The 11366-nt window shown below is 43.7% G+C and overlaps 1 protein-coding gene across 1 annotated transcript; it reads left to right on the top strand.

Annotated features, from left to right (window-relative positions):
* Nucleotides 1-340: 340 nt before the first annotated feature.
* Nucleotides 341-8423, top strand: GCM2 (glial cells missing transcription factor 2). Its single transcript, XM_050789587.1, has 5 exons — nt 341-496; nt 4775-5027; nt 5609-5721; nt 6157-6282; nt 7238-8423. The coding sequence occupies exons 1-5, from the start codon at nt 407-409 to the stop codon at nt 8174-8176; spliced, it is 1521 nt and encodes a 506-aa protein (XP_050645544.1). The 5' UTR covers nt 341-406; the 3' UTR covers nt 8177-8423.
* Nucleotides 8424-11366: the final 2943 nt, after the last annotated feature.

The raw sequence follows: 11366 nt of genomic DNA, 5'->3' as shown, positions 1-11366 counted from the left end.
CTTTGCTTCCAGGGCTGAGTTTAACCTCCACCTCCGTTCCTGGGTCTGTGGTGGAGGTGGTGGCCGGCCCCTGGAGCGTGGGCGCTAGCGAGGTAGGCGAAACAGGGCGGAGTCCCCCGGAGATGCATCTTTATAAAGGAGGGATCAGCTGCAGACGTCGATGCTACCGTTCGGGTGGAGACCGTTCAGCACCGCGGCCGAGGACAGGGCCCCGCCCGGGTCCATAACCATTGTCCCCAACTTCCAGATTTCTAAACAATCTCTCTCTCTCTCTCTCTGCCCCTCCCCTTCACACACATACCCCACTTTCTTCTTTAAAGAGTAGAAAAAAAATCACCTGGCGCACCTCTCCTTTTTTCTTCTATTTTTCAGAACCCTGGGCGGAAAGCGCGAGCGAGTTGGGCAGATGCCGGCAGCCGCGGTGCAGGATACGGTCGGCGTGTGCTCATACGGGATGCAGCTCAGCTGGGACATCAACGATCCACAGATGCCTCAGGTAAGTGAACCGGGTGTGTGCGGGCACGCGGGGCGCTGTCTATCCGAAGGAGGGAGGGAGAATGGCATTCAAGTTCTTGAAGAGTCTGCGGACGGACCATACACACACACACACACGCACACACACGCAAAATTTCTGGGTTTCTGAGGCCCCCTCAAATGTAGAAAGAGAACTGGACTCCACAAAAGGCTGAATTGGGTTTAGAAATGTGTCTTCTCGGCCGGGCGCGGTGGCTCACGCCTGTAATCCCAGCACTTTGGGAGGTCGAGGCTGGCGGATCACCTGAGATCGGGAGTTAAAGACCAGCCTGACCAACATGGAGAAACCCCGTCTCTACTAAAAATGCAAAATTATCTGGGCGTGGTGGAGCATGCCTATAGTCCCAGCTACTCGGGAGGCTGAGGCGGGAGAATCGCTTGAACCCGGGAGACGGAGGTTACTGTGAGTCAAGACCACCCCATTGCACTCCAGCCTAGGCAACAAGAGCAAAACTCTGTCTCAAAAAAAAAAAAAAAGGAAAGAAAGAAGAAGAAATGTGTCTTCTCCCAGCAATTTCCTTGTGCTTGCCTGAAATTACGCGGAAAGCAGCAGGAAATGTTGATCAGGCTCCACATTCCCAGTCTTGGGGAGAGCGGGACGCCTGTCCTTTCGCTTCCCGTTAACCAAGGTAGAAATCAGGTGCCTCTCTCCTTATTCATTTACTTTAAATCCATGAGAAAGCTAATGAGAAAATCTAAACAGATGTAAATACCACTGCTTCTCATACAGCAAAACTATGAGGTACAACTATAAAGTGAATCTAATGACCTAAACTTAAAACAAATAGCCAGACTTCAGCAATTTGTTCAGACCTGCCTGACTGCCCAGAGGAAGGAGGCCCCATAGTCATGCCAACGAGGCCATCTGTCCCCGAAACTAACTTCTTCTTTAATGACAAGCAAATCATCATTCTTTTAGGGTGAATTCGTTGTATTTCATTTTTGTATAAAGCATTTTTGTATAAAGCAAAAATGGTTTGGAGCCAAGTCCAAAGAATGAACTGGGATGGATGAAGTGGTAAATGAAGTGGTTTGAAGCCAATTCCAGAGAATGACCAATTATGCTTGGTCATACTGGTTTGGGCCAAAACTGAGTGACTCTGAAGTCTGGGCTGTGGGGGATGGGGGATGTAGAATGAGAGTTGCTTCCCAGCCATTTACAAATGTGGGCTTCCAGCAATGTTGTGGCACAGGAATAAAAGAGATGTGTCATTTTTTCAGCAACTAAAATGTGCCTGATAGGTGTTCAGATGAATAGTAATTCATTGCAACATTGTGTCGCCTCTCAAAGAGGTCAGCACTTTTTTGGAGCCACACATTTGTAGGTGAGGTGTGTTTTACTCCTTTGTTTTTGTTTGTTTGTTTGGGGTTTTTTGTTGTTTGTTTGTTTTTTGAGATGGAGTTTAGCTCTTGTTGCCTAGGCTGGGTGCAATCGCATGATTTCGGCTCACTGCAACCTCCATCCCCCAGGTTCAAGTAATTCTCTTGCCTCAGCTTCCCAAGTAACTGGGACTACAGGCATGCACCACCACACCTGGCTAATTTTGTATTTTTAGTAGAGATGGGGTTTCTCCATGTTGGTCAAGCTGGTCTCAAACTCCTGACCTCAGCTGATCCACCCACCTCAGCCTCTCAAAGTGCTGGGATTACAGGCGTGAGCCACCGTGCCCAGCCCACTCCTTTGTTTTAAAGTCTGCCTACTTTAGAGTCACATGGTACCACTTTCATGAAAGTGGACCACAGTACAGCAAGTGCATCTCATTCTGTTTCTGTCCATGTACATCTTCACAGGAAACAATCATATCTTGCATTTTAGAAAATCACATCCAAATAATGTAATTATGGTTCGTCTCTCAAGCATTTGGTAGACTTCCTATGTAAATACGAACTTTGTTTTAGGAGACTGGTTGTTAAGTGGAAGTATGTGTGTAATAGCTCAAAAGGGCCAGGCACACTGGGACATAGTGAAGTGAAGAAACTTAGCATCACCCTGCTCTGGCTAACCAAGTGAGCGAGTTAAACTACCTGTATGACCTTGAGAGAGTCCTTGAATTTGCCTTAGTCTCAGGCTACTTACCGACTTGTCATCAAGCGGTAGAGTGAGATAACCATCTCAAACTCTCCTCCAGGTCTACGATCAGGTTCAGGTGGAGTGTGTGTGCGTACACACACACACACACACACACACAACATGTCAACACTTTAGAACAAATGAAACCCAATCCTTGACATCCTCTATTCTGATTTTAAAGATACAGTCTCTGCGGCTCCGCTGCCGGGGTCACTACCTCAGTAGCTCGCGTGAGGCATGTGGGCCTAGTCTACATCCTTAAGGGAGAACTAAAGAAAGGCTGTTTTCTGGAAAATTGTCAATTCATTACTAAGATCCTTAAGTTAAAATATTCACTTTGAAAACAAAGATATTAGCATTTAGTATAAGCTTGGAGTTGATAGTACATCATTATATATTTCACTTGTGTCTTACCTTACATTAATGTACTAATTTATGTCAATTGTAATATTTCAGAGAAAAGATAAATAATACCTAATGGTAGTAATAATGATTTCAACAATATCTTTGTAATTTTGGAAACAAAATCACTCATTTACCTTATTACTGTTAGAATGTGCAGTATTCATGATGTATACAAGTCTGAATTTTCCAACTGTGAATACTTTGGCTTTGCAAATGTCTGATCTAATTTTCCTGAGTGGCAGGAGTGCGGAGGAGATGCAAATGGCTTACTACTATGATACACTGTTCGGAGCTTTTATCACACCAGCAAGGCTACTGGGTCTGGCCGCTACCCATCTTCTGTTTATATTCCAGCTATGCCACTGTGAAAGGTTATCTATTGAACCTCCATTTCCTTATTTAGTAAACAAGAGTAAAGATGTCCATCTTGCAAAGATGTTGTGAGAATTATATATATTGCATAATATGGCTTTGCAATACAATTCTGCATTGTAGTGTGAAAGCAGCCCTAAACATTACATAAAAGAAAGTGCTCAGTGGCCGGGCATGGTGGCTTATGCCTGTAATCCCAGCACTTTGGGAGGCCAAGGTGGATGGATCATGAGGTCAGGAGATCAAGACCATCCTGGCCAATATGGTGAAACCCCATCTCTACTAAAAATACAAAAATAGCCAGGCGTGGTGGCGTGCGCCTGTAGTCCCAGCTACTCGGGAGGCTGAGGCAGGAGAATCACTTGAACCTGGGAGGCGGAGGTTGCAGTGAGCTGAGATCATGCTACTATACTCCAGCCCGGGTGACAGAGTGAGATTCCATCTGAAAAAAAAGAAAAAAGAAAGTACTCAGTAAAGGGTGATTATGCAATGAAACTTATATGCAAAAGAGACATTTATTGCAGTATAAATAATGCATTAAATTGACAAAGACTACCAAATATGAATACTAAGGCAATGCTCGGTATTTTAGAAATAACTTATTATTTCAGTCATGTGGCTCTTTGTGGAGGAGAATGACAATCCCATGTTGCTCTGGGGAGCAGTCCAGTGCCAGGCAAGCTCACCCACACCCCAAAGCTCATGGCTTAAGTCCTTCATTGCAGTACCCTTTTAAACTTGGAGAGCCAAGTTGAGAGTAGGGAGGGAAGCTGTTCTTTCTTCTCTGACATTACTGTGGGTGCCACTGCTAATGTGACTCACAGGTTTGGCATGGAGAGCCAAGAGCTTTTGAAGAAAATGCACTGACTTAAAGATATTTACCAGTTAAATTACATTTCAGGGATAGAACATTCCAATCACTTTTTCCCCTGGTACTTCGATACTTAACTTAAAAATGTTTTCAACATTTAAACACACCAAGAAGTGATATAACATAGTGGTAAGAAGTACCGGCTCTGGAATGGGACTGCCAGGGTGTAAATCCTAGAGCCAGATCTTGCTAGCCGTGTGATATGACCTTGGGCAAGTTGATTAACCTCTCGGACCTCCATGTCCTCGTCAGTAAATTGGAAATAATTGTTTGCCTGTAACTTGAAGTCTAGATGAATTAATACATGTCTAGCATTTAACAGATAAGCACTATATAAACATTACTTATTACCTGGTTGTCAGGAAGTCTTATATAATAGAAAGAGTGGCATTTTGGGATTTGACATTACTGGATTTAAAAGGAACATGTTTTTATCCTAATGTGCTTGGAGAAATTTTAGAGCATAACGTGTGCAGTTTGGACTCGATAAACTAACCACCCTTACTTCTGCACTCTTCTAGGAGCTGGCCCTCTTCGACCAGTTCCGAGAGTGGCCTGATGGCTATGTGCGCTTCATCTACAGCAGTGATGAGAAGAAGGCTCAGCGTCACCTGAGCGGCTGGGCCATGCGCAACACCAACAACCACAATGGCCACATCCTCAAGAAGTCCTGCCTGGGTGTGGTGGTGTGTGCACAGGCCTGCGCCCTGCCCGACGGTTCCCGCCTGCAGCTGCGGCCAGCCATCTGCGACAAGGCACGGCTGAAACAGCAGAGTGAGGATGTGGGGCCAGGGAGAGGGTGACCTTGGAGTCACGAGCTTTTTGTTGTTGTTGTTTTTGTTTGTTTGTTTGAGATGGAGTCTCACTCTGTTGCTCAGGCTGGAGTGCAATGGCGCGATCTCAGCTCACTGCAACTGCCGCCTCCCGGGTTCAAGCAATCCTCCTGCCTGAGCCTCCCAAGTAGCTGGGATTACAGGCACACGCCACCATGCCCAGCTAATTTTGCATTTTTGGTAGAGACAGGGTTTCTCCATGTTGGTCAGGCTGGTCTTGAACTCCCGACCTCAGGTGATCCACCCTCCTCGGCCTCCCAAAGTGCTGGGATTACAGGCGAGAGCCACCGCACCCAGCTAATTTTGTATTTTTAGTAGAGACAGGGTTTCTCCATGTTGGTCAGGCTGGTCTTGAACTCTTGACCTCAGGTGATGGCCCACCTCAGCCTCCCAAAGTGCTGGGATTACAGGCGTGAGCCACTGTGCCCAAGCATGAGTTCTTTGTTCCCAACTAATTTGCCCTTTCTTTCTTCAGAAGGGTCTGGAGTCAGGGTTAATATTTCTCCCTTCTGGGCTTTGCAGAGAAGGCATGCCCTAACTGTCATTCTGCTTTGGAGTTGATTCCTTGTCGAGGGCACAGCGGATACCCTGTAACCAACTTTTGGCGGCTTGACGGCAACGCGATCTTTTTTCAGGTAGGTCAGGTGAGAACACAATTTGTGATGGATACTTTTCATCAGACCATAAAGACCAAACCACCTATCATGTGCCTTGGGAACCCTGGGCCAAACAAAATACAGCCCCAGTGGCCAGAAATAGGTGCTAGAGCTCCCCAGGGACCTAGCGGGAGCCTAGAAATTTGCTCACTACTTTGTGCTCTTTAAGGTCCACAGATGGTAAACCAAGTAATAGTTATAGTTCTTTCAATAGAGTGAAGGGATTGCAGGTGATCTTTTAAGATGTCAATTCTTGAGGCTGTTTTATTTGTTTGAGAATTTTTTTTCCCTGTCATTTTGAAAGAAACAAAACTAAAGACTTGAGATCTTGGGAAAGGCATGATCAATTTTTGGGCAACATCATCAGCTTCCTTTTGAGGCACAAATGTATGATTCATTTTCTCCTTATTGCAGGCCAAGGGAGTTCATGATCACCCAAGACCGGAGAGCAAATCGGAGACAGAAGCTAGAAGAAGCGCCATCAAGAGACAAATGGCCTCTTTCTACCAACCCCAGAAAAAGAGAATTCGAGAATCCGAGGTAACAGGGAGCTGACAGTGCACAGCGGTCTCAGCTCATTTTCATCCCAAGATACACTGATCATTATGCAAAATATGAAGGTCATACATTAATTACAAGGGTTTGATTTCATGTGAAAATTATATGTCTGTAACAAAATATCATTAAGTCAACATTTGGATAGGGTTTCTAATCCCTTCTTCTCCTTAAAAGAAAAAGCAACAATCTCTACAAGCAATGATACAGTCCTTATATGTCAGTGTGCTGACATCCTAATATAAGGCCGATTATGCAACAGTAATAAAGACAGAAATATGTGCCTACCAACAGGACATTGTCAGTGTACCCTTGAGAGGGTCCTTTCCATTATTTCATCCATAAGAATGGATAAAATTTCTCTGCGCAATTTAATTCAGTTTTCCTTTTCAACCAAAGCTTGCCAAGCAGGCAGAGTGTTAGTGTAAGGATAACAGAAACTGACACTTTCCAGCACTTCCTATGTGCCAGGTACTGGTCGAAGAGTTTCACACATTTAATGGTTGCAGAAACTCTATAATGAGGTTACTATGATTAAGTTCCATTTTTAACATGAAGAATCTGAGGCTCAGAGAGGTTAAGTGGCTTGTACAATTCGTGAGGGACAGAGTCAGGAATTGAACCCAGGCCTGTGTGGCTCCTAAGTCTCCACTATTAGGAACACAGTATGAGTGAGAACAGGACCATCTACCACTCAGAAGCATCCTACCTGGCTACCACGGACCTTCCTCATTCAGTTGTTGGTATTTATATCTGAGAGAGCTCAAGCTTAGCAACCCTTGGACCATGTGCTTAAATCACGTACCTGGGAAGTGCCATGTTCACAACACAGAGCCCAGCGCATGGATGTCTGTTTTTACTTACTTGTTGGCTATTGTTACGGGTGAGGGTGTCCATACGATTTACATAGCATGTGTCTGTGTTTGTATCATTTTTCTAGGCAGAAGAAAATCAAGACAGCAGTGGTCATTTCAGCAACATACCTCCCTTGGAAAATCCAGAAGACTTTGATATAGCTACTGAAACCAGCTTCCCTATTCCGGGGCAGCCTTGCCCTTCCTTCCCAAACTCTGATTCTTACAAAGCTACCTGTGACCTAGCCATCTTTCAAGGAGACAAAATGCCACCCTTTCAGAAATACTCAAGCCCAAGAATCTATTTGCCTAGGCCACCTTGCAGCTATGAATTGGCAAACCCTGGTTATACAAATACGAGCCCATATCCCACCCTTTATAAGGATTCCACCAGTATCCCTAATGACACAGACTGGGTTCATCTGAACACACTACAATATAATGTCAATTCATACAGCAGCTATGAGAGAAGCTTTGATTTCACCAACAAAGAGCATGGCTGGAAACCAGCTCTTGGAAAGCCCAGCCTTGTGGAGAGGACTGACCATGGGCCGTTTCAGGCCATGGCCACTCGCCCTTATTATAACCCAGAGCTTCCCTGCAGGTACCTCACGACTCCGCCACCAGGTGCCCCTGCCCTACAAACTGTGATTACCACCACCACTAAAGTGTCCTACCAGGCCTACCAGCCCCCTGCTATGAAATACAGTGACAGTGTGCGAGAGTTGAAGAGCCTTTCGAGCTGTAACTACGCTCCTGAAGATACTGGGATGTCTGTCTATCCAGAAGCCTGGGGTCCTCCAGTGACAGTCACCAGGGCTACCTCTCCTTCAGGGCCACTTCCTATGAAAATTGCAGGAGATTGCCGGGCCATCAGACCTGCTGTGGCTATTCCCCACGAGCCAGTTTCCTCTAGGACAGATGAAGCAGAGACTTGGGATGTGTGTCTGTCTGGGCTGGGCTGTGCAATCAGTTACTCAGATAGAGCGGGTCCCTTCTTTACCTATAACAATGAGGATTTTTGAAAGACAATCCAGGGGACAACATAATAGCAGTGTGCATGCAGGTAGGAGGCAGGGAAATGTGAAATGGCAATGATCTCTTATTGAGTGGGGAGATTCACCTTATGTGCAAAGAAACACAGATCGTAGGAAAAAGGCTGAGTGGCTGAGAAAATAATCAGTTGGAAATGTTTAGATAATATGGGAAATTTCACACAGCATTTTGAAACTGGCTACAATACATAGAAGTAACTCAGGAAAGTGTGAGTCTCTCAAATGAACCAATAAGCAAACTGGAGGAGGTTAAATACTGACCTGAGTTCACTTAGCTTACTAGTGGGAGTAGAAGTGAAGGATTCTGGTTCTTATTCTAGGGTTTTTCCCATTAGAGCACCTTAGGGAATTTCACATCCCCAGAGGCTGCCAAAATAGCTTCAGGAGGAAATTTTTACAGTCTTATCTCCTGAGTCATTTCATGAAATTTTTGTTTAGCATTTAGAACCTGTTAAACTAGCTTCAGGAAGTAATTTTGATTGTTTTATCTCCTACGTATATATCTACAGCTTTTAAAAAAAATCTCTAGCAATGGTAAAGTTCAGTTGTTTTTAAAAGATTCATATTAGCTGAATACCTTTTCATAACATGATAGTTTCCGTAACAGAGACAGCCTAACAATGATTTGTATTTAGTGGATTATCATTGTACTAAATACATTTTTTCTGATTAGGTTTCAGAATCAGAATTAAAATGTTTTGCTAAAATATAGCTTTATGGTTCCTCTGTTATTCTTCATAAAGGTAATTGATAATGTTCAATTAAATGTAACAAGGACATTTTAAAGTAATGAAGCCAACTCTTGACTTACTTCAAAACAGAAATAGGAAAAAAATTGTTCGTATTATGATCTGGGAAACAGTTGTTATGAAACATTAAAACATATTAAATAGGCTGAGAGAGGTGGCTCATGCCTGTAATCCCAACACTTTGGGAGACCAAGGCAGGAGGATTGCTTGAGCCCAGGAGTTTGAGACCAGCCTGGGCAACAGAGAGAGGCCTCATCTCTGGGCAGCAAAGAGAGACCCCAGGGCATGGCAGTGTGCCTGTAGTCCTAGCTACTTGGGAAGCTAAGGTGGGAGGATAATTTGAACCCAGGAGGTCAAGGCTGCAGTCAGCCATCTTTGTGCTACTGCACTCCAGCTTGGGCAACAGAGCAAGACCCTGCCTCAAAAAAAAAAAAAAAAAAAAAAAAAGTATTAGTTTGACTGTTTTGTAGTTTATTTGCAAAATACCTGTTGTTATATTCTGTCATAACAGAAAGCCTTTTTAAAACATTTGGCGTGTGCACACACACACGCTTTTGCACTGCTCCCAATATTCACTAATGTTTAGTGAAAATACTCTGTTTTCAAATAAAGATAAACTACATGAGCAATAGATTTTTGAGGGGGGGTGCCTAGAAGTATCATCCTCAAATTTGCATAGAATAATCAATTTGTATAGCTAAATTGTAGTAAGTCAGATGCCATTTTAAATCATTGAGCATTCTATATTATCCAACTAATTCATAAAAGCTTAATACTCAAACATCACAAATACATGCAGTCTTACCAAAAGATTAAGTAGGTATGAGTACACTCCTATGAGTTTCTAACCAACCAATTTTTTTCAAAGGGAAAGATGCTTAGTACACTCACTGGTTACTTTTTTCTTTGAACTTCCATTGCCAAAACTCACAAGCTATAGTAATATCTAACATTTATATAGCACTTACTGGCCAAACACGGTGGCTCACACCTGTAATCCTAGCACTTTGCGGGGCTGAGGCAGGTGGATCACTTGAGCCCAGCGTGGGCAACATGGCAAAACCCTATCTCTACCAAAAAAAATACAAAAATTAGCCGGGTGTGATGGCACACGCCTGTAGTCCCAGCTACTCAGAAGATTAAGGTGGAAGGATGGCTTGAGCCCAGGAGGTAGAGGTTGCAGTGAGCTGAAATAGCACCACTGCACTCCAGCCTGAGCAACAGAGCTAGACCCTGTCTCAAAAAATAAAGAACATTTAAAAAATGCTAATATATATATCAGCATTTACCATGTGTCAGACATTGTAAGCTCTGGACATACATTAATTGATGTAATTGATTTAATCCTCACAGCTGTCCCCTGAGCTACCCGAGGAGGTGAAATGACTTATAGATCAAGTGGGAGACCAAGATTTGAATCCAGGTCATCTCCCTGTTCTTAGCCAATACATTATATTGGCTTTGATTATACTCTTTTATCAATAAAATTGCATATATACTTAAGCATTGCTCTTGGCACAGAGCGAGCTTTGTTACTTCTAAGTGTTCGTGTTCCAATGTGGGACTTTGAGGAATCCCGGCAGGATGGGGAGGAAGGGCCAGGGATGGGAGTAAGCAGACATACTGGAGGCCCTGACACAATTGTTTCCCAACATGTGGTACAAGGGTCCCATGGGGTACAGAGTGAGTCTAGACAGTCCACAAATATTTTAATAGTTACTGACTTATTTTAATGTATAATAGAAAAAGATATAAATAACACATCAAACCCATGATTTCAGGTGGTGCCCATCATAATCCCAAAAGACACAATACTGAATGCCATAATCCCAAATGTTGAAATCCAGAAAGATCAAAATCCCTAATGTCTAAAATCTCAAAAACCACAATCCCAAAAGATTAAAATTCCAAATGTTGAAATCCTGGAAGCTGAATTCTGGAAAAGGGGTTAACACATTTTCAGTTGCATGCAGATAGTTACATTGTGTTAGTTGCATCATGTTAGGCTGAGCTACCATGTCTTTATTTGGAAATTTAGTATGTTAAGGAGATGCATATGGGTGTCAAGTTAACAAGGGATCAACTTATCACTGATAGGAGAAGTATGGCATGAATTGGGTTGAAATGGAAAGCAGGGCTCAGAGCCTTGAAGTCCAATACAGGGCATCTAGATTTTATTCCAAGAACCATGGCAAACCACTGAAGAATTTTTTTTTTAAGACGGAGTTTCGCTCTTGTTGTCCAGGCTGGAGTACAATGGCTCGATCTCGGCTCACTGCAACTTCCGCCTCCCAGGTTCAAGCGGTTCTCCTACCTCAGCCTCCCGCGTAGCTAGGATTACAGGCGCATGCCACCACGCCCGGCTAAGTTTTATATTTTTAGTAGATGGGGTTTCACCATCTTGGCCAGGC

This window comes from Macaca thibetana, chromosome 4, assembly GCF_024542745.1.
Source record: "Macaca thibetana thibetana isolate TM-01 chromosome 4, ASM2454274v1, whole genome shotgun sequence".
NCBI lineage: Eukaryota > Metazoa > Chordata > Mammalia > Primates > Cercopithecidae > Macaca > Macaca thibetana.
This window is presented reverse-complemented; position numbering and strand designations above follow the sequence as displayed.

Excerpts from the sequence above, each read along its gene's own strand:
- GCM2 (XM_050789587.1), top strand. The coding sequence starts at position 407 with ATGCCGGCAGCCGCGGTGCAGGATACGGTCGGCGTGTGCTCATACGGG. Across the intron at positions 5,722-6,156 it reads GCAACGCGATCTTTTTTCAG|GCCAAGGGAGTTCATGATCA; the intron begins GTAGGTCAGGTG and ends TCCTTATTGCAG. Across the intron at positions 6,283-7,237 it reads AGAGAATTCGAGAATCCGAG|GCAGAAGAAAATCAAGACAG; the intron begins GTAACAGGGAGC and ends TCATTTTTCTAG.